General features: G+C 37.1%; 1 protein-coding gene across 4 annotated transcripts in view; it reads right to left on the minus strand.

Annotated features, from left to right (window-relative positions):
* Positions 1-27,407, minus strand: part of PKNOX1 (PBX/knotted 1 homeobox 1) — a 166,350-nt gene that overhangs the window by 50,638 nt on the left and 88,305 nt on the right. For all 4 annotated transcript variants that reach the window (XM_020973870.2, XM_020973868.2, XM_078146502.1 and 1 more), the window contains 3 exons: positions 15,306-15,433; positions 9,329-9,500; positions 1,664-1,834 (listed from right to left, as the gene is read on the minus strand). In XM_020973870.2, coding sequence (XP_020829529.1) covers positions 1,664-1,834; positions 9,329-9,500; positions 15,306-15,433 — 471 coding nt within the window. The remainder of the gene's footprint in view (positions 1-1,663; positions 1,835-9,328; positions 9,501-15,305; positions 15,434-27,407) is intronic.

A 27,407-nucleotide genomic window follows, 5' to 3' on the forward strand; every position in this document is an offset into this window, starting at 1 on the left:
CCATATACTTCTTAATAAGTCAAGTTACTAATAGTGTCCACCGCCACCACGTTCCAGAGTGGAGAGATTTTTGTGGTCTAAAGTCATATAATAAAAAGAACTGAAACAGTTTTTCTTCTGATAAAGCTAATTTTCAAACACTAGAAGTAGCTTAAACTATTAAGCTATTAAGCATTAACTTAAGTATCAGTTAAAATTTTAATGACCTTTTCCTTGCTAATATTATGCCCTCTAGGGGTCCCAACAAAAAGATATTTGAGTCCCAAGATTCCAAGTATTAATGTCATGCTATAAAGGCTCGTTGAAAAGTCCCCAGATATCTACTTGGGGTGCAGATTTGGACCAGAAAAAGCCCAGGAGAACCTTTTCATATATTAGAGAGAATCCATTTCTAGCCTAGAGATTTAGAGACTACATAATGTCAGAAAAGTTTTTGAGACTCTCCAGCAATTCCAAACTGCTCAAAAGGAGTCCTCATAAATTGAATCAAGTCAACCAGAAGCCCTCTATACTATCTCAGAGTGCCTAAAGAAGTCCAAAAATTATCCTTCTAGCCCCAGCTAGGACTCCCTATCTGAAAGATACTGTCTCAGGAAATTTCAAAGACAATCCGCTGCCACCTAGAGTTTGTGGAGAGCTCTCAGTCTGCATAACCAAAATGATACTGCTGAGCTTATTTGTGTCTATAATGAGGAGAGTCCAGCAGCTATGAAAGAAAAATGGTAAGTAAAGTGGTATTCTCTGATAAATCTACTACTTTTTAACTCAGAGTTTTCAGCAGATATAAACTCTTATTATAAGAAATCATGGTAAAGCCTTATCTAGTATGTTTGAGGAATAAAGTATCCTGAATAATGGCAAGTTTAACCCTTTAAAAGTCTAAACCCTTTTTTTAACTCCCTCTGATGGAAAGGTCCATATTATTACACACACACACATAAACACATACACACACACGAAATAACTAATCCTTTCTTAGATGACTTAAAGTCATCATTATAACCAATTATTGCTATAAATTGGGACACAAAGCTGAATTGCTATCAGCACTAAGGCACAGGCTAGAGTTTTTGCTTTTTTTCTTTCTTAAATCCCAAGTATGACCTGAATTTCTTGTCTTTTGCCTTGAGTATAAAATATAAAACTTGAATGACCTCTAGTGCCTTGTTTCTTCCAGGCTACCTTTTTATAAAACTAATTATTGGCTTATAGGCTAAAGCAGCCTTTTGCCTAAGTTGTTTCCTTGTCCTTAATATCACTATAGATTCCTATGTACTTTAGAGATCTTCAGCCTATCGATACCACTACAATTCTATTAACATTTCAAATCCATCTCACCAGTTTTAACTTAAAAGATCACCATCTGGCAGACGATTGCTACTTTAAAAAGTACTAAAGTCAAGTTGTCCCCTTTTTTCCTGACATAAAAACATTCACGTGCTTTGGTGTCAAGAATATTCCAACAAGTTATTAATGCTATGATACACATCTTTGTAACCAAAGCTGCATATCAGTGAATTAATCTACTTTATTCTTCCAAAAATAATGTGAACTTAAAAATACAGCAATATTGCAAGTAAATAAACCACAAAGATTCTTCCCATATCACATCTAACTGGTACAAGTTAATGTGAAATCCTATTAAAATTAGCTTTAACTGTACCTGAGGTTGCACAGGGGAATAAGGGCTTCCTGGTTCTCCACTCAACAGAGTTTCACTGTTCATTTTAGTTTTTAGACAAGCAATATAGCGACTGCAGAAATCTTTACAGAGTTCATTAACCTTTTCGAGCTCGAGTAAATGTATGCGTAGAACCTGTATTGCTTTTACCATCTACAAGCAAAAAAAAAAAATTCAGAAATACAAGTTAGAGGATTATGATCTTAAAAGTTGGAAGGACCTTAGAGGTCATCTAGTTCAATCTCTTCATTTTACAAATGAGGAAACTGAAGCCTAGAGAGGTTAAGAGATTTGCCTAAGATAAAACTGGTAATAAATGGCAGAAGGAAGATGACTGAAATGCAGCACGTTATTTTCACTGTACTACACTCCTATCCCAGTAAGAGTACTCACTGCATAGTCAGAAAATCTGGGTCTGAATGCTGGCCTTGTGGCTTACAAGACGTTTGACTACGAGAAAGTCACAATGACTCTACACTTGTTTCCTCATTTGTAGAAAAGGAATAATGAAACTTCCAGTACTTACTATACCAGCTTACTGTAAGGATCAGTCAATTAACAAATGTTATTAAGCTCCTACTGTTGGCTAGGGGAAGCTAGATGGTGCAGTGGATAGAGCACTAGTCTTGGAGTCAGGAAGATGCATTTTCCTGAATTCAAATCTGGCCTCAGATATTTACTGGCTCTGTGACCCTGGGCAAGTCACTTCCCTCTGTTTGCCTCAGTTTGTTCATCTATAAAATGAGCTGGAGAAGGAAATGGCAAACCATTCCAGTATCTTTGCCAAATGGGGTAATGGAGAGTTGGACAGACTGAACAACAACAACAAAGGAATACATTATTAGAAAATATAATTCAGCCCATGAACTTACATCTTTTATTGGGCAGGAACAATGACAAAATAGTATTGTGCTGTAAGAAATAATGAGTAGGATGCTTTCAGAAAAACCTGTAAAGACTTACATGAACTGATGCAAAATGAAATGAGCAAAACCAGGAGAATACTGTATATAGTAACAGCACTATTGTGTGATGATTGAATGTGAATGACTTAGCTCTTCTGATCAAAACAATGACCCAATACAATTCCAAAGGACTTGTGATAAAAAATACTGTCCACCTCCAGAGAAAGAACTTATAGAGTCTGAATGCAGATTGAAGAATACTATTTTCCACTTTATTTTTTTGTCGGGTTTTTGGTCTGTGTTTTCTTTTACAACATGACTAATATGGAAATGTTTTACATGATTGTGCATGTATAACATATCAAATTGCTTACTGTCTCAGAGAGGGGGGAGGAGAGGAAGGGAGAAAGAGAATTTGGAACTCAAAAATTTTAAAAATGAATGTCAAAAACTGTTTTTACACGTAATTAGGAAAAATATTCAAAAATTAAAAGAAGACATCTGAGTGATGTGAAGAGGGAACTCTTGGTGAATGGCCTCAACTTTTTTTTAGTGAAGTATGAGGACAGGTCTTCAACTGAAAGGGTTGGGGTTGGTTGTGCCATGGGATGCTTGAAGAGGGATGAGAAGGTTTGGAAAAGTCACCGTGGTGAGTGGAATAGTGAAGGGAGTCTCAAATAGGAGGGCAAAGTCAGGTCCCTGAAGTAGCAGCACCCACCACTCTTCTTCCAAGTACAAGAAGGCAGTGTAGCAATGCTCAGTGGAACAAGGGGTGACGCTGTTGGGAGGTGGCTTTTTTTCTGGCAATAAGGAGGAGGTGAAAGTGTCTACTCATAGCCCACAAAAAAAGGGGAGCAGTCCCTCAGAGGTTTCCCATGGGGTGAAGATTTTTTATTTCCTCCCTCTTCCTACAGAGCATGCAGGGAATGGGAGGTCCTGGCTGGTAGGATAAAGAATTAAGTGAGTGATGGTATAAAGGCAATTCTCCCTGACCTGTGAAGAGCACTGGTGACTATCCAGAAAATGTCATCATGTTTGGCATAGTTCTAATGTTCCTGGTGCCACTCCTCTTTGTGATCACCTTTTTGCATTAAGAGCCCCACAATGAATTACAAAAATTTGACATTATATAGCACATGGACCTGGTGGTTAGACCTGGGAAGTGGGGCACACAGGCCTGGCTAGAGATTACCTCCAAGCCCTAATTCCCTAAAGAAGCACGAGAAGATTTTAGTACGGTAATACCTTGACTAGAGGAAGACAGTTTGATGTAGCATTAAGACCCTAACTGGAGAATTTTAACCAAAGAAGCATGTTTTATTCTTGGATGTTATTAAGCATGTACCCCACTCACAGCACCCTCATATACCTGTTTGTTTTTGTGTGAGCTACTCCAACTCTAACTTTTTACGCTAGACCTGTCATGATTTGTCTTTGAAAATACATGAATTCATGTCGAGGTCAGGAGAGAGGCTATCAAACCTTATCCTCATCAAACCCCACCCAGTTCTGAGATAGGTAGGGATTGAAATGAGTGGAAAAAAGAAAGGGATACCCTATATTTAATGCACTTAAGCCAACTCTGCACTTTCAATGCCCCTTTCTTGGACCCAAGCAGGGAGATAATCCTAGTAGCTTCAACCCCTAGCCACCATTCAAGATACATGCAAAGGGGGAACAGACAATAAAAAGAACCTCAGGGCTGTTGAGGGAGAAAGCTGTCTGTCAGAAATTGAATTTAAGGTGGAAAATCCGAAGCCAATTGAGAAAAACTTGAAAAAGCATATTCTCTAAATTCAAATGTCAGTTCATACATCTATTCTGTGTCTTAAAGAAGAGAAAGATAAAGGATAATTAAAGAAGCCATAAAAAGATGAAAGAATATCAAGGGGGACTATAGAGTAAAACATGAAGGTAGAATCGAGAAAGGAAAAGAAAAGGTAGTTTTGCAAAGGTGTTCAGAGCCAGGTCTACTCAGGCCAGGCCAGTGGTTCAGGTTTGGCAATGAAACATAGTGAGATGCTCCTCAGCTGTACAATATTTGGCAAAGTGAAATTCAGTCAAGCATAAAAAAGGATCAATAAGGAGGAAAAGTTGCTCAAGATAGAGGATACTTCTCTCCTTCTCCCTCCCTTCACCTTCCAGTCCTACAGCCGCAATGCTGAGTCAGCAAGACCTACCACAAGGCAGTGAGAATACCATCAAACCTCAGGATTCCAACTGCTTAAAGGTTGGACTTTTTATGCTTCAGGCAAAAAGAAAGTCATACGGGACCAACCAGGTCATGAGGGCTGCCTCTGTCCTCTTAAAGGGAAACCAGCTTAGTCTAAGTAAGACAGTGTCATCACTACCACATAAGATAAATAAGAAATGATAACAGGGACAGCTACAGGTAAAACAAATTGCTAAAATGGATTGTTAGGGGAGACCAACTGGTGAAATGATGATGATGATGATGATGATGATTGCTAGCATTTATATAGCCCTTTAAGGTTTGCAAAGTGCTTTATATATGTTAACTCATTTGATCTTCACACAAGCTTGTGACATAAGTGCCACTATTATGTCTATTTTACAGATGAGAAAACTAAGATATGATTTGGACAAGGTCAGGTCTTCTTGATTCCAAGTCCCATGCTCTATCTACTGAGCAAACTAGCTCCCTAACACTAGATGAAACAAATAGGAGTTTGATGCAAGGTAAGGTATGGCTGTGGAGTTAGTGTTGAGAACTGAGAAGGAAGATAAGTGGGTCTGTCAAATTAGTAAGAGGTGATAACTGGCTATAAAAACTTCACCAGATGCTTACCTTTGAGTTATAAACACCCAGAAACAGTTTTTTTTTAAAAAGATAAGAATGGAAATCTCAACCAGTATGGAAAGTAGGAAAAATTAAACAACAGTTTGATGCCACTGTTGAGTGACTATTATCTGGGTTACAAATGAAGGCTAATCTCCTTCCTGGAAAAAAAAGGTTAAAGAACTCAAGAATGCTTTGACACCCTCCAGGCTTGTAAAAGACATTGAAGTACTCCTAAAGGAAACAGAAGTGGTTCAGGCTTGGCAATGAAACACAGTGATTCAAAGGTGGGGGTGGGGGAGATTTAAGGTAGAAGACAGGAGACAACACTTGTCAGGAGTTTGGTGAGTTGACGAAAACACAGAAGGAAACGGACAACTCTAAACTTGGAATTCAAACACGGATTTGAAGCATCTCCTAAAAATGGGAAGCTAGACACGTTGAAAAAGTAGCTGCTTGTCTTTCCAAGAATATTTTATTGCAGATAAAGAAGTTATCAGTTGAGAAATTATTTGGTAAAGATTAGATAAAGAAGAGTAACAGTAGCTGGTAATTTCTTGCTCAGGGGTGCCAAGGCAGGGGCATGTATCCAAGACATAACAGAGAATACTGCAAGATTTATCAAAATGCATGACAACTACCAATGCTTCTGATGTCACCTGGATATAAATGATACTGCCAAAAGAAACCTAAAAAGTACAGCTACAGATAACCAAGTTGTGGGCAAACATAGGGCACCAGGTTGTACTTGCCCCACTGTTGCCCACTGAAGGCAGAGGAGAAGAAAAACTGATTTGGGAACTGAATACCTGGCAATGTCTAAGAAAGTGATGAAATGTAGGGATGATAAGATTCCTGGCCAGAGACAGAATGTGCCTAACAACGCTTATAATAATGTATTTTTCCTGAAGCCTTACAAAGCTAGGCCCAAGAACTTTAAACTAAAAAGGAAGTGAAAGCGAAAAGACTGCCTCTGTATATTCCTTAGAGGTAGATACCACAACTACAATCATTAAAAGTTGAGACATTCAGAAGATGAAATCCAACAATGACTAAAGTCCCTGGCCTCAAAATGCCTCTACACAAACCCATAAAAGTTAGACACAAGCAAGAAGAACCAGAGATTATGACACAAGGAAGCAAATTTGACCTCACTGAGACTTCAGCAGGATGAAACCCACTAGTGGACAGTTCTGCAGAGTTCATGCAGAAGAAACAAAGAAACAGTGAAAAGGGAAGTAACAATATGCACTGTATTAAAAGGTATAATTTTTTTGTGAGAAAATCCAAGAACTGGCTGTGACAGATGTTTTCAAATATGTGAAGGGCTGTCACGTGTAAAAGAGATTACACTTTGTCTAGTTGATTCCCAAAGAAAATGCAATGCATGGAAATTTGCAAAGAAGTCAATTGCTAAGTAGTCATATTTTATGGAAGACCTGAAAGAAGTCAAGGAAATGGGGCAGCTAGGTGGTGCAATGGATAAAGCACTAGCTCTGGAGTCAGAAGAACCTGAGTTCAAATCTGGCCTCATACTCATGATAACTCACTAGCTCTGTGACCCTGGGCAAGTCACTTAACCCCGACTGCCTCGCCAAAAGAAAAAAAAAAATCAAGGAAGTCAGGAGGTGGAGACAAAGATGCAGAGCATTCTGGGTATGAGGGACAGCCAGCGAAGAAACATAAAAGAGGCCAAGGGGACTGTATTGTAGAGTATGTGGAGGGAATAAAGTGCTAAGAAGACTGGAAAGGTAGAAAGGCATGAACGGCTTTAAAAGCCAAGTTTTTATTAGATCATAGAGGTAACAGGAAACCACTGAAGTTTACTGTTTAGTGGTAGGGTTTGGGTGGGTGGGAAGAGGAGAAGAGACATAGTTTGACTTGAGCATTAGGAAGATTACTTTGGCAGATGAATGGAAAATGGATTGGAGTGAAGAGGGGTTTTGAAGCGAAGAGACCAATCAGAACGCTACTGCAATACTCCAAGTGACGTAATGAAGGTTTATACCAAGGTGGTGGCAGTGTCAAAAGAAGCACATATGAGAGATGGTGTAAAGGCAGAAATGGCAGGCCTTGGTAACAGACTGGATATGGAGAGTGAAATATAGTGAGGAGATGAGGAAGACATTTAGGCTGTGAGCCCAAGTGACTGGAAGGATGGTGGTACCCTTAAGAGTAATATGAAATTTAGGAAGAAGGGAGGGTTTTGGGGGAAAGATAATGAATTTCAATATTGGACACATTGCTAGATGCTTATTGGCAGTTAGAGATGTGAGAATGGAGGTCAGGAGAGTGGACAGGGCTGGGTGAATTGATCTGAGAATAACCCACCACAAAAATCAACCACAAAGAGATGATAAATGAAACCATGGAAACTGATTGGGATCATCAGGTGAAACAGTTTAGAGGAATAAGAGGGCCCCTGACAAAGTCCTGTGGGACACCCAAGGTTAACAGGTGTGACCTGGAGAGAAATTCTGTTAAAGGGACTGGGGAGTGGTTAGACAGGTAGGAGGCAGCAACGTCACAAAAACCTGCAGAGCTGAGAGTGCCAAGGAGAAGAGGGTGATCTTCAGTGTCAAAGGCTATATATATAGAGTGGTCAAGAAGAATGAGGGTTGATAAAAGGGCAGCAGATTTGTCAATTAAGAGATCATTAGTGGGGCAGCTAGGTGGCTCAGTGGATAGAGCACCAGCACTGGATTCAGGAAGACCCAAGCTCAAATCTGGCCTCAGATACATACCATTTACTAGCTGTGTGACCCTGGGCAAGTCACTTAACCCCACTGCCTAGCAAAAAAGAGAGAGAGAGAGAGAAAGAGAGACATCATTAGTAACTCTGAAGAGAGCAGTTGCAGTTGAATGATAAGGCAGAGAATGGCCTCTTTACCCAGTCAAAAAAAAAATTAGATCTGGGAGAGAAAGACCCTGCAGGTTTCTGGCCAAAACAGAAATAATTTCTATTTACATTCATTCTGAGACAATCAGAGCCCAACCAACGACCAAGTGGGGCTTGACCTGGGTCCTACTGTTGGCCAATCAATGAGAGCCAAAGAGAGTTGTCCTGATCTATATCTGGCCACTGGATTCAGATGGCTCCAGAGGAAAAAGTAAGGCTGATAGGCTGGTGACTTTTCACAGTCCTCCCTCACTTAAATCCAATTCACTTGCATGTCATGGCATCACCTCCCTGACGTCATGATCCTCTTCAAGACAAACGACAACCTCTGTGAGTAGAAAAAAAGGCAGATATTTAAAAAAGACACTGAGAGAAAAAGAAGTAAAGGCACTAATTGTAGATGGTTTTCTCAAGGAGTTTACCCATGAAAGGGAGGAGACATTAGCAAACAGGATGGATGGATCAAGTAAGGGTGTACTGGGGGAATGAGGAGGAGAGGAATTTGTTTCTAGGTAGCAAAGCAGTAGCCTGTAGATAAGGAGAATCTGAAGATTATGAGTGACTGGGATGACAGAAGGGACAATCTAGTGGAGAAGATGGGACAAAATGGGATCAATTCTGCATGAAGAGGGGTTTACTTCAGCAAGGAAAAGAGCCACTTCTTCAGGTGGGACAGGGATGAAGAAGGAGACAATAGCAGAAGACATCTGAGTAATATAAAATGGGGAGATGGGGAGAAAAAGGGGATCTTGGAAAATGGCCTTATTTTTTTTTTCAGTGAAATATGAGGCAAAATTCTCAGCTGAGAGTGTGGAGTTCAGTGACACCATGGGAGGCTTGAGGAGGGATGAACAGGTATGTTTCATAAAGGTAAGTTTCATAAAGACTATGGATATCATTAATAAGGTGGGTAAAAAAAGTTAGTCATTATATATACGTGTGTGTGTATATATATATATATACATATATATATATACACACACACACACACTATTTAAATTGCTATATAAAAACATTAATTTGTTATATTAATTTTTACTTACCAAATTATCAGTTTCTGGATCTTCACAAAAAAAAGGCTTTCCTTCCTTTTCTTGCTTCCTAACAAAATTTTCAATATCTACATCAAAACTGGCAGAAGTTGTACCCTCTGAGCCTTGTGTAGATTGTTCACATTTTTCAAACAACAATGCTAATAATGGGAAGAGTGGATGTCTGAAGAAAAAAAAAAGGAATAAATTTGCCACATTCCATTTTAAACTTCAACAATTTTTAGAAATACTCTCAGAAAACAATGCTTTAAAAAATTAAACTGGTTTATAGAATTATGATATATAAGTTACAAGTGTCTGGAAAAGCCATATTATATAAACATTAACGTGTTCTTTTCTTTTTTAAGAATTTTTTAATAGAAACCAAATATGTAACAAAAAAGGAACATTTCAATATGCAAAGAACAGAAATGAGGATTGTACATGAAACTGAGATTATGTAGTTTTTTAAAAGCATCTGTTAAATTTAACAAAATAATAAGAAAACTACTCATCTGTATTCCTCTCACTACCCAACAACTGTCCACCACCCCTTTATCATCAGTATTCTGTCGTGATTGCATCAGAGTTCTTAATTCTTTATTTTTCAAAAAATGTTTAATATTTTTTGTCTTTGCATCAATTCATTTCCTACTACATTCTCCTTCCCCATCCCCATAATTTAAAAACAAATTAAGAAGGAAAAAAGTTCAGCTAAACTGACTGACTTAAGAAAAATTATATCTGACAAAACATGCACTATTCCACTATTATGGTCCCATGGCACTGTAAAAAGGCAGTATTAGGTGTCTTCTCATATTTCTTCTTTGGGGCCAGGTGCAGTCATTAGAATTTGACAGCATTCAGTTTTAATTTGTTTTATTGTTGTATTTCATTTTTGTTGTGTCATTGTATATACTGTTTCCCTGGTTATTCTAACTTCACTTTACATTAGATCATTTAAGTCTTTGTTTGTTTCTCTGTATTTATCATACTGTTTCCCACAGTACAGTAATACATTCTAGTCATATGCCACAATTTTTTAGCCATTCTCCAATCCATGAGCATCTACAATGTTTCCAGGTGCTATAAATATTTTGGTCTACATAGGACATTTTTTGGTCACTGACCTCCTAAGTGTATATTTCTGGGGCAATTTCTTTGCTAGAAATAATTCTAAATTGCTTTCCAGAATAGCTAGACAAATGCATTTGTTATTGATATTGTTCAGTCATTTTAGTTGTGTCCAACTCTTCGTGACCCCATTTGGGGTTTTCTTGGCAGATACTAGAGTGGTCTGATATTTCCTTCTCCAGCTCTTTTTACAGATGAAGAAACTGAGGCAAACAGGGTAGAGTGACTTGCCTAGGGTCACACAGCTAGTAAGTGTTTGAGACCAGATCTGAAATCAAGAAGATGAGTCTTCCTGACTCCAGGCCCAGTGCTCTATCTACTGCACCACTTAGTTGCCTGACAAATTCATAGCTCCCCCAACAATGTATTAGTGTGTCTGTCTTTTCACAATCCCTACCGCACTGACTATTGCCATCTTTTATCATCTTTGCCAATCCGCAGGGCATGATGTGAAATATCAGAGTCATTTTGATTTACATCTCTTATTATTAGAAAGCAACTAGCCCTGTCTGAAAAAAATTTTTAAATAAGTTTTTATCGATATTTTCTGTTTTTTAATCACCACACTTATCCCAAGTATCTGTTCCCTGGCCCTTCCCAGACAGCCATCCCAAATGACAAATAGTATTTTTAGAGATGAAAAAAAATCAGCACAACTGATGATACACTGCAAAAGTCTGAAAACAAATTCAATATGTAACACCTGTGGAATTCCCACTTCCACAAACAGGTTGGTTGGGGGTGTCCCTTCATAGCTCTTTATTAAAGTACAACTTGATCTTTGTAACTTTGTTAAATTTATTTTTGATTTGTCATTGTTCTTTCCATTTACATTGTTGTAGTTTTTGTGTATATTATTTTCCTTGGCTCTGCTTACTTCATTCTGCATTAGTTCATATAGACCTTTCTAATCTCTATATTTACATTACACATATCATTTCTTATAGCACAGTAATACTCCATTACATTCACGTACCACAATTTGTATTCAGCCATTACCCAACTGAGAGGCATCTATTTTATTTCCAATTCTTAGCCTTCACAAAAAAGTGTTACTATCAATATTTTTGGCACTTTTTTCTTATTGATAGCTTCCATGGGGTATAAGCTCAGTAATGGAGTCTCTGGCTCAAAGGTTTTGGATTATTTTAAGTTACTTTATTTGCTTAATTTCAAATTGCTTTCCAAAATGTTGTACCAGTTCCTTCAACAATTATTAATGGGCCTTTTCTTCTACAAGCTCTCCAATATTAACTGGTGACATTTTTTGTAGTTTTTGCCAATTTGCAAGGTATGAGGTAAAACTTCAAGATTGTTTTGATTTACATTTCTTGTATTATTAGAAATTTGGAGCAGTCTTTTATGTAGTTGTGAATATTTCACAGTGCTTTTAATAAGTGTTTGTTCACATCCTTTGATCATTTATCTTACTGGAGGATGGCTATTAGTCATATATGTATATACACATATATTGTTTACATATCTTAGATATCTGACTCTTATTAGAGAAATTTGACACAAAGATTTTTTTCTACATTTGACCACATCCCTACTTATTTCAGAAATATTAATTTTGTCTGTGCAGCTTTTCAGTCTCAAGTACTCAAGCTGTCTATTTTATCTTTTATCTTTTGTAATTGCCTCTATCTCTTTTGGTTAAGAATATGTCTCCCTACATATAGCTGTAAGAGGTATATGATCTGTTTCTCTTCTAATTTTTTTATAGTAAGATCTTTCATATTAAGATCACATTCCCACTTAGAATATATTGTGGAATAATTTCTGCCAGTCTGGTCCAGTTTTAAAGATGTAAACTTTTCCAGCCTATGCCAGTCATGATTAGGGATATAGAGTGCCTCCATGTAAGACACCTAGGTATGCCCAGAACATGCCCCATTATATATATTATTGTTACTTTTTTTTTAAAATAATTTTTATTATTTCATACAAGTCTTCCCAAGTTTTTCTGAATCCATCTCCTTCTTCTTTAGGATAGGTATAGGAGATGGACCTGTGATTTCATTGGTTATAGAACTCCCAAGTAAGAAATTGCTTCTATGCAGTTTTTGACCAACATAGGTCAATTCCTTCTCATAACTTGTCTTAGAGAGTTGCCAGGGTTATAAGACTTAAACCCACATCTTGCTAGCTTTAACGGCACACTATGCCTTATATTATATTCATAAAAAATAATTTGTTCAGCCTTTATTCAGTCAATGGGTTCCCACTTTGAGGGTTTTGTCATAACAAAAAATGAAGCTACTAACATTTTTTTGTACGTAGGAGTACCTTCCCTTGCAGTCTGAACTCTTTATATGTCCAGTATTAGTACTGTTGGGTAAAAGGTGATGTCCAGTATAGTGACATTTTGAGTACAGATTTGAATTTCTTTCCAGAACAGTTTGAACAATTCACATCTCCAGGAATATGTTGTTCATTAGTTTGACTGCCTTCCCATAGCCCCTTCAATAAAAGACATTTTAATTTTCCTTACCTTTGTCAATTCATTGGGTGTGATGAGGAACCTCACAATTGTAATTTGCAGTTCTATGGTTATTATTGATTTGGTGCTCCATTCTATTTTTTAGGTTGCCTACTATTTGTTTAAGGCTTCTCACTTTCTATGTTAAGCTGTTCTCCTTCCAACTGTTTTTTTTTCTTATGTGTTCTAATTTCACTTTTTAAAAAATATTTTGCTTTATTCTTTAATCTACTCTTGAAGTCCTTGAGGCTAAGTCATTTTTTTTTCTTAGCCTCTACTTGTCTTTATTGTGGAGCTATTCTTTTTCTGGCTCTTGGCCTTTTTTCAAAACTCCATAGTATTGTATTTAGAGTTTTCCTCTGCTTGCTCACATCTCTGTCCTTAGTTGCTGAATTGGGACTTTGTGCCAGTCAGGCTCTGTCCTGTTTCTTACTCCTGGACAGAGTGGCTAGGCCCAGGTCCTGTCCCTACTGTAATTTGGATGCTATTATTCCCCCATGCTGTAGTACTGAATGGGGTAGCTGGGTCCTGATCCTCTTCCTGCTTTCTTCTATAGCCTTAGTTTTAGACAAGGAGCTGGGCCAGGAGAGTAAAGCAGGTCTTGCCTTCTGCCTCTCTCTTCTTGAGCCCAATGCTGGCAATGGCCTTAGCTCCATCTCCTTTTCCATATGTAATCAACCTACTGGGAACTGCTTTGTTCCTGGATTGACCCTGACAGGTATCAACCCAAAGTCAGAGATCTCGCTGGCCTCCTGCAGTGCCTCTAGGCACACTGGGTACATGAGCCATCAGTCTCCTTGCATAATCTATGGTGAGTTGACTACATCTTTTGCTATGGCTCCAAAAGGCCTTGACTCAGACCCCTCTGGTTTCAGACAAGATCTGTGAAAGCTAGTGTTGCCTTCAGGTCCTCTTTGTGGGGCCCCATGTGGACTGACCTCATGTTTCTGACCATCTTCTTGTGCAGTCTTGGAATGTAGGAAGTAACTTACTGGTGTTTTTCTTTGGTTTTACTGAATCTTTGTTTCACTTGGTGCTTCTCTTTTTTTTTTTAATTTTTCTGAGACTTTCTCAGGGGAGCTAGACCGAATCTATCACATCACTATCTTTGCTGGAAATCCTCCTGACACTCTTCACCACTCACTCTTGGTTATTATCATTATTTATTTATTTGTTTTTTGCCTTTTTAGGCAATTCGGGTTAAGTGACTTGCCCAGGGTCACACAGCTAGTAAGTGTCAAGTGTTTGGTCTGAGGTCGGATTTGAACTCAGGTCCTCCTGACTTCAGAGTCGGTGCTCTATCCACTGCGCCACCTAGCTGTCCCTCACTTTTGGTTATTAGAAGGGCAGCTGGTGGCTCAGTGGATAGAGTATTGAGCTTAAAGTCAGGAAGTCATCTTTCTGAGTTCAAATCTGGCCTCAGACACTTACTAGCTATGTGACTCTGGGCAAGTCCCTGAACCCTGTTTGCCTCAGTTCCTCATCTATAAAATAAGCTGGAAAAGAAAATGGCAAACGGTATGGTCTCTCTGCCAAGAAAACCCCAAACAGGGTCACAAAGAGTCAGATATGAACAAGTAAACAACAAAAACAATTAGTTATTAAAAGTTCATAGCTAATTATTTTTCTAGCTTTATCTCATTAACTATAATTTTGTGAAGGTGGAGAAAAAGTTTATATCGCAGCAAATTAATGAACTCACTTTTTACCCAAAAGACCTAGAAAAAAGCCACTTCTTCACCTTGAAAACAAGTTAGATGATCATAAATGAATCAAGTTATAAGTTGGCATGTTTAAATGAAACGACCAGTCTTTCAAAAGACCTGGGGGAAAACTATCTAGAGCTCAATAGAACTGCAGAACTATGTGATGAAATTAAAAGACTTTACCAAGGATAGTAGTTCTTTTTTTGGACATAAACATATTCAGGCCCCAATAATCTTCCCCCAAACAATTTGACTTCCTAAATTAAAAGCAGCATGAGCTTAAAAGCTTATTTAAAACTTATCTCATTTCTAAAATGTGGTATCTTATGATATGAAGCACTGAAATTTAAAAAGCCAACATTATAAGTTAAATTATAGTTATTATATTTTAACTAACTTCAAGCTAAAGATTTATCACACATATCAATTTGAAATTTATCACAATTAATATATTTCAAAATTAGCAGACATAAGAAATACTAAATCTGAAAATTTTCACCTAAAAGGTCATTTTATCTTTCATAACAATCTACATAATTTCTTCATTCTGGTGAATGTTTTCTACTCCATATATTCCCACTCCCCTGCCCCTGCCCCAGCATATTTAAAATAAAAAATAATTTAAACAAAAAGACCGAATACATTGTATTTTAGTTGAAGCAGCTACCTATAAATGGCCTGCTTATCCGCATCCATTGGTGTCTGGGACTCCACAGGAGCAGGGCTTACTCCTTCTGCATCAGGGTCAGAACAGTTTGGCTCCCGCTCAGTTTTAAACTCTGTTACTACTTGCATCTGTAAAAGGAGAAGGATATACCATATCACCTTGGGCAAACTGACGGAAGAGTGTTTACTTTTCAAATAACTATCACTGAAAAGAGATAAGTTGTTAGTAATTTGATATTACATAACAATCAGACCAAAAAACTCAACAAAAACTCCTTTTGATCTGCCACTTCTTAACAGATAAAATAACAATCACAGAATTTCAATATTCTGTTGAAGAACTAGAATTACCACTACATGGGAAATATAGAAGTATGTTACTTATTTTCTTATTTGGTTAAATACAACATAATTCAACATTAGAAAAGAGATCTGTATCATACCACAAAAAACCTAAAGAAAACAATTCTTCCTACTATATCCTGTTACTATATACTTAAATGGATTAATGATTTCATTAGTTTTTTGAGGTTTCCTTCAATGGTACAGATCACAAGCTGTTCATGCCTGATTCTCCTATGGGAAACTTGTCTATGTTTTCCCACACTTTCTCTCAAAGAGCTGACCAAATGAACTCCTTCATTTTTTTCACAACATCACAAGGATATCTCTAGAGAACACAGACTATACTACTACCCACTAGGAGGATCAAAAACTTATTTTTTCATTGTTGCAGCTCATTCATATCTATCATGTGCCTCTCCATTGCATCTGTGTAGTACTAATTTCTAATTTTCTGGAGACTAGTGTCTGATGACTCACAATATTATAATAACAGAGAACAAATGAATAAGTCAAAGTTGTCTATTCTATTAAACAAAGTTAAAAATGCAATATACTACAAATTATTAAAAAGACTAAAATTTCCACTAATAATATATTCTTAAAACTAAGGATTATAGAATAAACAAAAATTTTCCCAAAATGAAATAGTAGCTATGTTTTTAACACTAGCATTTGTTCGTTACTGTCTTTATCATAGACAGCTTTAAAGTGCAAAACTCAAAGTAATAGGTAGAAATGGTAAATTTAGGCTGGATGTAAAAAAAACTTCCTAAAAGAGCCATCCATAAGTGCCATGAGCTGCTTCAGTATGTAATAGGTACTCCCCCCAGCAGAGGTTTTCAAACAAAGGCTGGATGAACCATTTTGGACTTGTCAGGTCCAGAAGCAATGTAGTTCAGTGAAAAGAACACTGGATTTTGAGTCAGAAAGCCTGAGTTTAAATCACTGGATCGGACATCTGCTTCCGGGAGCCAAGATGGCGGAATGAAAAGGTAGTCGCTCTGACTCTCCCCTATAAACCTCTGAAAACCCAGAAAATATCGCCCCAGAAAAAAAAACCCTGAAACACCTGACTAGAAGAAAGACGGAGAGCAGCAGTGCAGCAGCCCAGCAAATGGGTCTCCCAGTGCCTCAGAAAAAATAAGGGAGGCAGAACTACAAGGGGCCCCAGGCCGACAAGTACCCTACAGCATTCATCTGAAAGGAGGTGAAGAAAACAACCTAAAGACTTCCTAAAGCCCGGCCTTGCTGATTCCAACCCAACACCAGGTGAGCTGTGGAGCCCTGCAGCCTCCAAATGTGAAGAAATTCTGAAGCCCAGGTGGTAGAGCAGGCAAACACCAACACCTGGACCTCCGAGTGCCTCAGTGAGGGTGGGGGGAACCGGTGGAAACCAGCTCAGAAAACCACCAGGAGCCTCGGCACTCCACTGCAAAGGAATCTCCCAGTGCATTAGCAGAAACAGGGAGACAACACTGCAGGGGCCCCAGGAAGATAAACACCCTGCAGTACCCCTCTAAAAGGAGCTGAAGAAAGCTAAAGGAAAGGAAAAGCAGGCAACCTAGAATTGCCTGAAAGTTCCAGCCTTGCTGATTCCAGCCCAACACAAGGTAAGCTGCCAGAAACCTACAGCCTCCAATTCCCAGAACAAGAGGCCCCAGCACGCAAAGCCAGTGACCAAGACCTAGGCTCCCAACACAAGAAGCTTGGGTCAGTACCCTCTGTTCCCCAGCAGGAGAGCTCAATCTCTTTAAAGGCCAGGGAATAAAGAAACACCATGAGTAAAAAGAAACATACCATAGATTCATATTATGAGAAGAGTGAAGATCAAGACAGAAATTCTGAAGAGGACAACATTGTCAACAAACCCACATCTGCAACAACAAAAGGGAATATGAACTGGTCTGAAGCCCAAAAAGCCTTCTTAGATGAGCTCAAGAAGGATTTTAATAGTCAAATGAGAGAGGTAGAAGAGTCCTTCAAAAATACAATTGGCCAATTGGAAAAAAAATACACTGAAGAAAACAAGTCCCTAAAAAACACAATTGGCCAATTGAAGAAGGAAGGACAAAAACTAACAGAAGAGTACTGAAGAAACAAGTCCCTAAAAACACAATTGGCCAGTTGAAGAAGGAAGTACAAAAACTAACAGAAGAAAACAATCTGTTAAAAACTAGAATTGGACAAATGGAAACTAATGTCTCTATGAGAGAGCAAGAATCAGTCAAACAGAAACAAAAAAATGAAAAAATAGATGAAAATGTAAAATACCTCATCAGTAAAACAACCACCTGGAAAATCGACTCAGGAGAGACAATTTAAAAATTATTGGACTACCTGAAAATCATGATGAAAAAAAGAGCCTGGACAGTATCTTTCAGGAAATCATAAAGGAAAACTGCCCAGAAGTCCTAGAACCAGAAGGGAAAATAACCATAGAAAGAATCCACCGATCACCACCTGAAAGAGATCCCAAATTGACAACACAAGAATATAATAGCAAAATTCCAAAATTACCAGATGAAAGAGAAGGTGCTGCAAGCAGCCAGAAAGAAACAATTTAAATATCATGGAACCACAGTCAGGATTACACAGGACCTTGCAGCTTCTACATTAAAAGACGCAGGGCATGGAACATGATATTCCTAAGGCAAAGGAGCTTGGAATGCAGCCAAGGATCAATTACCCAGCAAAAATGAGCATCATTTTTCAAGGGAGGAGGTGGATATTCAACAAATAGGAGACTTCCAAACTTTCCTGATAAAAAGACCAGAGCTCAACAAAAAATTTGATCTTCAAGTACAGGACTCAAGAAGGACTTAAAAAGGTAAATGGGACAGAAGGATACAATATGTTGTTAATGGGGGGGGCTGTTTAAACCCCTACAAGGGAATATGAGACTTGCAACCCTTGAGAACTGTATTGTTATTACACCTTGTTAAAGGAGTATACATAAAGAGGGTGGATATTAGTTGACTTTGATGTAATGATAAAAAAAAATCTAATCAAGTGGGTTAAATGGATCCAAATAAGTGGATCAATCTGATCTTAGAAAATGTACTGAGAAAGGAGGAGGCAGACAAGGGTAAATTACATTACAGGAAAAGACACAAAATCCTATTACAGCAGAGGGAAAGAAGGGGGGGGGCATTGTTTGAACCTTACTCTCATCAGATTTGGCTCAAGAAGGGCATAATATAATCAGTTAGGTATAGAAATCTAACTTGCCCTATAGGCAGTAGGAGGGAAAAGGGGAAAGAAAAGGGAGGGGGGAAGAAGGGAGGGAAGAAGCAGTAAGACTAAAGGGGAAGAAAAGGGAAAGGGATAATAAAAGGGGGAAGGGACTGAAGGAGGCGGTGGTCAAAAGCAAAACACTAGTGAAGGGGAAAGGAAAAAGGAGAAAGAAAAGCATAAATAGGGGGAAAAGGATGGAGAAAAAGACACAGATAGTAATCATAACTGTGAATGTGAATGGGATGAACTCTCCCATAAAATGGAAACGGACTGCAGAATGGATTAAAAATCATAATCCTACAATATGTTGTTCACAGGAAACACATCTGAAAAAGAGTGACACACACAGGGTATGGGTAAAAGGCTGGAGCAGAATATATTATGCGTCAGCTGAAGTGAAAAAAGCAGGTAGTTCCTGATCTCAGACAAAGCAAAAGCAAAAATAGATCTAATCAAAAGAGATAAGGAAGGAAACTACATCCTGCTAAAAGGCACCATAGACAATGAAGTAATATCATTACTAAACATATATGCACCAAATGGTATAGCATCCAAATTCTTACAGGAGAAGTTCAGGGAGTTACAGGAAGAAATAGACAGCAAAACTATACTAGTGGGGGACCTGAACCCCCTCTCAGCACTAGATAAGTCTAACCACAAAATAAACAAGAAAGAAGTTAAGGAGGTGAATAGAACATTAGAAAAGTTAGGTATGATAGACCTCTGGAGAAAACTGAATGGGGATAGAAAGGAATATACTTTTTTCTGGCAGTACATGGCACATACACAAAAATTGACCATGTACTAGGGCATAAAAACCTCACAATCCAATGCAGAAATGCAGAAATATTAAATGCATCCTTTTCAGATCATGATGCAATAAAAATTATATGTAATAAAGGGCCATGGAAAGATAGACTAAAAAATAATTGGAAACTAAATAATCTAATCCTAAAAAATGATTGGGTCAAACAACAAATCATAGAAACAATCAATAATTTCATTCAAGAGAATGACAATAATGAGACAACATACCAAAACCTATGGGATGCAGTGAAAGCAGTTCTTAGGGGAAGTTTTATATCTCTAAATGCTTACATAAATAAAATAAAAAAGAGGAGATTAATGAATTGGGCATACAACTAAAAAAACTAGAAAAAAGAACAAATTAAAAATCCTCAATTAAACACAAATTAGAAATATTGAAAACCAAAGGAAAAATTAATAAAATTGAAATTAAGAAAACTATTGAACTAATAAATAAAACTAAGAGCTGGTTTTATGAAAAAACCAATAAAATAGATAAACCTTTGGTTAATTTAATTAAAAAAAGAAAGAAGAAAACCAAATTACTAGTATCAAGAATGAAAAGGGTGAAGCTACCACCAAGGAAGAGGAAATTAAAACAATAATTAGGAATTATTTTGCCCAACTATATGCCAACAAATTTGACAATCTTAGTGAAATGGATACATATTTACAAAAATATAAATTGCCCAGATTAACAAAGAGGAAGTAAAATACTTAAATAACCCCATCTCAGAAAAAGAAATTGAACAAGCCATTGATGAACTCCCTAGGAAAAAATCTCCAGGGCCAGATGGATTTACATGCGAATTCTATCAAACATTTAAAGAACAATTAATTCCAATACTATATAGACTATTTGGGAAAATAGGTGAAGAAGAGTCTTACCAAATTCTTTTTATGATACAAATATGGTGTTGATACCTAAACCAGGAAGAGTCAAAATAGAGAAAGAAAATTATAGACCAATTTCTCTAATGAATATAGATGCAAAAATTTTAAACAAAATACTAGCAAGTAGATTGCAGCAACTTATCACAAGAATAATACACTATGACCAGGTAGGATTTATACCAGGAATGCAGGGTTGGTTCAATATTAGGAAAACTATCAGCATCATTGAGCATATCAACACCAAAACCAACAGAAACCACATGATCATCTCAATAGATGCAGAAAAAGCTTTTGATAAAATACAACACCCATTCCTATTAAAAACACTAGAAAGCATAGGTATAAATGGAGTCTTCCTTAAAATAATAAATAGCATTATCTAAAACCTTCAGCAAGCATTATATGTAATGGGGACAGGCTAGAAGCATTTCCAATAAGATCAGGGGTGAAACAAGGATGTCCATTATCACCACTGTTATTCAATATTGTACTGGAAACCTTAGCTTTAGCAATAAGAGAAGAAAAAGAAATTGAAGGCATTAGAATAGGCAAAGAAGAAACAAAGCTATCACTCTTTGCAGATGACATGATGATATACTTAGAGAATCCTAGAGAATCAAGTAAAAAACTACTTGAAATAATAAACAACTTTAGCAAAGTTGCAGGCTATAAAATAAACCCACATAAATCATCAGCATTTCTATATATTACCAACAAAGCCCAACAGCAAGAGATAGAAAGAGAAATCCCATTTAAACTTACTGTAGACATTATAAAATATTTAGGAGTCTACCTGAAACAAACCCAGGAACTCTATGAACACAATTACAAAACACTTTTCACACAAATAAAATCAGATCTAAATAATTGGAAAAACATCAGTTGCTCATGGGTAGGCCGAGCTAATATAATAAAAATGACAATCCTACCTAAGCTAATTTACTTATTCAGTGCCATACCAATCAAACTACCAAAAATTATTTTATAGAGTTAGAAAAAATAATAACAAGATTCATTTGGAAAAACAAAAGGTCCAGAATATCAAAGGAACTAATGAAAAGAAATGCAGGGGAAGGTGGCCTAGCAATTCCAGATCTTAAATTGTATTATAAAGCAGCAATCATCAAAACTGCTTGGTACTGGCTAAGAAATAGGGAGGTGGATCAGTGGAATAGGTTAAATATGCAAGACACAGTAGTCAATGACTATAGTAATCTATTATTTGATAAACCCAAAGACCCCAGCTTCTGGGATAAGAACCCACTCTTTGAAAAAAACTGCTGGGAAAACTGGAAAAGAGTATGGCAGAAACTAGGCATAGACCCAAATCTCACACCATATACCAAAATAAAGTCAAAATGGGTTCATGACTTAGATATAAAGGCTGATACCATAAGTAAACTGGGAGAACAAGGAATAGTTTACCTATCAGATCTATGGAGAACAGAAGAATTCATGACCAAACAGGAGATAGAGAACATTATGAAAAGCAAAATGGATAATTTTGATTACATTAAATTGAAAAGTTTTTGCACAAACAAAGCCAATGCAACTAAGATTAGAAGGAAGGTAGAAAATTGGGAAAGAATTTTTACAACCAGTCTCTCTGATAAAGGCCTCATTTCTAAAATATATAGAGAATTAAGACAAATTTATAAGAACACAAGCCATTCCCCAATTGATAAATGGTCAAAGGATATGAACAGACAGTTCTCAGATGAAGAAATTAAAGCCATCTATAGTCATATGAAAAAATGCTCTAAATCGTTATTGATTAGAGAAATGCAAATCAAAACAACTCTGAGGTACCACATCACACCTATCAGATTGGCCAACATGACAAAACAGGAAAATCATAAATGTTGGAGAAGATGTGGGAAAATTGGAACACTAATACATTGTTGGTGGAGTTGTGAAATGATCCAACCATTTTGGAGAACAATTTGGAACTATGCCCAAAGGGCTACAAAAATGTGCATACCCTTTGATCCAGCAATAGCACTTCTAGGGCTATATCCCAAAGAGATCAAACAAATGGGAAAAGGACCCACATGTACAAAAATATTCATAGCAGCTCTTTTTGTGGTGGCAAAGAATTGGAAATTGAGAGGATGCCCATCAATTGGGGAATGGCTGAGCAAGTTGTGGTATATGAATGTAATGGAATACTATTGTGCTATAAGAAATGATGAACAGGCTGACTTCAGAAAAACCTGGAAAGACTTATATGGTCTGATGCTGAGTGAAGTGAGCAGAACCAAGAGGACTTTGTACACAATAACAGCCACGTTATGCAATGACTAATATTGTTAAACTGAACCCTTCTCAGCATTACAAGGATCTAAGACATCTCCAGAGGCCTCGGGATGGAAAATGCTGTCCACATCCAAAGAAAGAACTATGGAAGTTGAATCGCTATCACTTATTTTTACCTCCTGTTGAGTTTTGTTTCATCTTTCTGATGGTTCCTCCTATTGGTTTTAATTTTTACTTACAACTTCACTAATGTGAAAATATGTTTAATGGGTATGTAAATGTAAAGCCTGTATCAGATTGTGCGCTGTCTTGGGGAGGGTGGCAGGGAGGAAGGGGAAGAAAAATTTTCAACTGAAAAGCATATGGAAGTGATTGTTGATAAATCAAAACAAATTAATAAAATTTTTAAAAAATTGAAAAAAAAATAAATCACTGGATCATACACAGATTTAGAACTAAGAGGGCATCCAGGCCAACCTCCTGAGATTCAACATGAGGAAACTAAGATCCTGAGAGGTTAAATGATTTGCCCAAGATTATATAGATAAGAAGTAAGAGTCAGGATTTTAACAGAGGCCTTGGACTCCACAGCCAGTACTCTTTCCATTGTGCCACATTCTTAGGACCAACCTTAGTCAGTATCTGTGTGACCTGGGGCAAATCACGTAACCTCCCCAAGTCTCAATTTCCTCACCTATCAAATGGACAAGATGGCACCTACGGTTGTGTCAGCTCTAAATCTGCGATCCTGGGACCTCCAGGAGAGCTTAGTTCAAGTGGCCTCTGAGGTATCCCTCCCAGTCTGACTGGCTTATAGAGTATATGAAAGGGATTAATGGAGTAGGAGCTTAAAATGGCAAAGTAGAACAAAATTTTGAAGGGCTTCAAACACCAAGCAAGAGTTTGTTTTTTCATCCTAGAGGCAATAGCCAATGAAGTTTCCTGAATAGGGGATTGATATATTCAGAATATTTTGGAAGATTACTTTGGACAACGGAGAAGGGAGAGACTAGAAGCATGTAAATGAATGAAGAGGCTGTTTGTAATAATCCAGGTAAGAGGTAATGAAAATACTAGGATGGTGGCCATGTGATTAAAAAGAAGGCAACAGATGTGAGAAATAGCATGGAAATATAAATGACAAGATATGGCAACTTATTGGAAAGGAGTGGGAAAAGTAGGGTAAAGGGAAGAGTTGAAGATGATTCCAAGATCATGACTGGGTGACTTGAAGGATGGTGGTACTTCTCTATTTGTCACAGAGAAATCTGCCAATTTATATTGGCAAATAGTGAGATGTAAGGAAGTAGAAGCAACCAGTGTAACTGGCTTTTCCAAAAATTTTGCCTGTAAAACAGAAGAGAGATCTATATCTATCTATCTATATCTTCTATATACATGTAGATACATACATTATGTATAAATGTGTCCAAGGAGTTTGTCTGTAAAAATATAAATATACATACATATGTGCATATGCATATATGTATCTCTGTATGTGTGTTTGTATCTTCTCTATGTTAACATATCTTTTCCAGAGGTTGTCTGAAATAAATAAATTTCAGTAATTGGAATGGGATAAATGATGATGTAGAACTAAAATTATATTAAGAAAAGAAGAAACAAGTGCCAGAACCTTAATACCTTCAAAGGGTACTGAAGGAGATAAATGCATACACGAGGAAGAAGAAGGGGGTGGAACATGCTATTTCTTATGACTAGGGCACATGAGAAGAGTGGAGACACAGAAGAAAAAATCAGAGAGTGGACATCAAATAAACTTCACTCTTAAACAAAGGAAGGTTGAACACATGCATAGTTTGGTGTAGAAATACAAAAAACAACAGAGAAATGAGCATGAGGGATAAACAGAATAATACAGGGGTAAACAGAATAATACTAGGGAAAAACAAACTTACTGATTCTAAAGGAGGGGATAGAAAAGAGGAGAAACAAAGAAAAGCAAAGAACTAGAATCTAAAGAAATGCTTTGTATTGCTTCTTAGACCATTGTGGCATATGATATAATGGAATATTATTGCAATGTAAAGAAATGATGAAAGAGATGATTTCAGAGAATCCTAGGTAGTAAAAACTGATGCAGAGTGAAGTAAGTAGAACCAGGAGAACAATTTATACAAAGATCCAAACACTGTAAAGAAAGACAACTAAGAACTGATGAATGTAATAACCAACAACTACTTACCCCCCTCCTGACAATGACATGATGGTCACACAGTATAGAAGGAGACAAATATTTTTGGGCATAGCTACTATGTGAATTAGCTTTGCTCAAATATACTTTTGAAAAATGCTTTTAGAAGACCACTGAAAAATTTTTTAAATAAACAGAAAAGAAGCAAATTAATAAGGAAGAAAAAATAAGCAGGACAGTTTTGAAAGTAATGTATAAACATTATTTTATGTGTATATATTTTAAGTAAGTGGAATGAAACAGATTTAAAATCCCTTTTGTTCTGTTATGTGCATGGAAATACTCTTTTTCAGTGCCTAGGTTGAGAATTTTTTTTTAAGTAAAAAAAAATTAGTGGTAACTTTGGAGAGGGCATCTTCAATTGGGCACATGGAAGAAAGTACACACAGCACTGGAGTAGGTAGCCAGCAATTCTATCTATATTTATAGGTAATTAACACAAATACATAATCAACAGCCACTGCTTAATAGATAAGTGGTCAAAAGATATGAACAAAGTTTTTAAAAGAATTGCAAACTATCAACGACCACATGAAAGTAACAAAAGTAACAAAAATACAAATCAAAAGTAACAAAAATACAAAACTTGCTAACAAGCTCTTGATTTTCATCTTTGCTATCATCACATTCCAATTTTTCAAGAGGAAATTGTTTTATTTTATAGAAAGCTTCATAGACATGGAAAGGAATGTGTAATCAACTATGCCGATCATGAGAAAATAAATGGAAGAGAGAATGGAAACACCATAATTTCCACTTTGATAACATCAGCTGGATCCAGTAGACTTTTATCACTGTGGCCACAGAAGACTGGCCACAAGTGAGAATTCTGTGGATTGTGGCTGAGGAAGACCAGGGCCTGAGCTACAGCAACTGTGTAGAAATGGCTATCTTTTATGTGGTCTGCCTTGTTGGTCTTCCTCTTTTTTATCAAGATTTTTGTGGCCCTCATAATTATCACCTTCCAGGAGCAAGAGGACAAGATGATGGAGGAGTACCACCTGGAGAAGAAGAGGGCATGTATTGAAACTTTGCTATCAGTGCAACAATACTCACATGCTATATGGCCCCAAACTTTACAGTATAGTGCCTGGCACTTCACAGTGTTTCTGGCCTTCAAGTACATTATCATGGCCATGTTCACCTTGAATGCTGTGGTGCTGATGATAAAGTGACAAGGTGTCTCACTACTGTGGAAATGGGAGATTAGCAATCCTAACTACCTGATATTTGCTCCATATTGGCTTGATTCTTTTAATAGTGCTACTCTGCTTGTTTCACCTACAAACTGGTATTAAAGCAACTGAAAATTGCCTTCACCATCACACTCTCCCTAGAATGTATCCTAACTTTTGGTTTCTTCAATTATTTCAGAGATATCTTGAGTATCTCTGACTTCATTTCAGTCATCAGTACCATCACTAAAATGATTCTTACAGAAAGCTGGTGAGCACCAGTGGCTTTAACATTAGTTTTCTAAACTTAGCAAAGTTGGGTAGATGATCATGCTCCTCAGATAGGGCTATACTAGCCATATTTTGTGATGGAACTTTATTATGTCTTTAGTTCCTAACGTGGTCTTCTTTATTTATACCATAGTGAGGATACAGATCATTGAAAATAGAAATTTAGTTGAAAAAAGTCATATTAATTGGCATATCTACAGCTTTTTCAGTCCCTAATGCTGCTTGTCAGGAGGATCATCACAGGTGAGATGTGGCAGGAAATGCTATGAACTGGACACCATTATACCATTGGGGCAAAATGAGAATAAATGATAAAGAATTAATCTGGCCTGCTTTTATTTCATTTCTATCATTATTCTATGCTTCCTTCTTGATCAAAATATGGTCAATTTGATAATCCTGACCATTTAATCAATCAAATCAGATCAACTTCAACAGTTAATGGGGCCAGTTTCAAAAATAACAGATGCCTTGAAAAAATGGTTCCTCTGGAAGAAGGCTGACTGGCTATGTATCACGAGCATCAAAGCAAGTCTCATTCAATATGTTATTAATAATATCCAAAGTCTTTCTACGTTTTTTAAAGAGAGCAACAGATGAAGAGTACTAACACATCCTGCCTTTCCTATTGAGTATAAGGAGGCAACAAAGCATAGCAGAAAGGGCACTAATCTGAAACACTGAAAACCTACATTCAACACATTGCTTTGCTGCTAAAATCAGCAGTACAAGCAAGACATTTTCCCCCTTCCTTGCATCTGTGAAATGTAGGAACAAAATGCTTTTCATTCACTGAGGCATGACGAAGAAAATAAAATGGGAAGAGTATTAAGATGTTTTGAGTTTATTCCTATTACAGAGGTAACATAGTATAGTATGGAAGAGT

The sequence above is a fragment of the Phascolarctos cinereus genome, unplaced genomic scaffold (assembly GCF_003287225.1).
Source record: "Phascolarctos cinereus isolate Bilbo 61053 unplaced genomic scaffold, phaCin_HiC Scaffold_726;HRSCAF=1367, whole genome shotgun sequence".
Lineage (NCBI taxonomy): Eukaryota > Metazoa > Chordata > Mammalia > Diprotodontia > Phascolarctidae > Phascolarctos > Phascolarctos cinereus.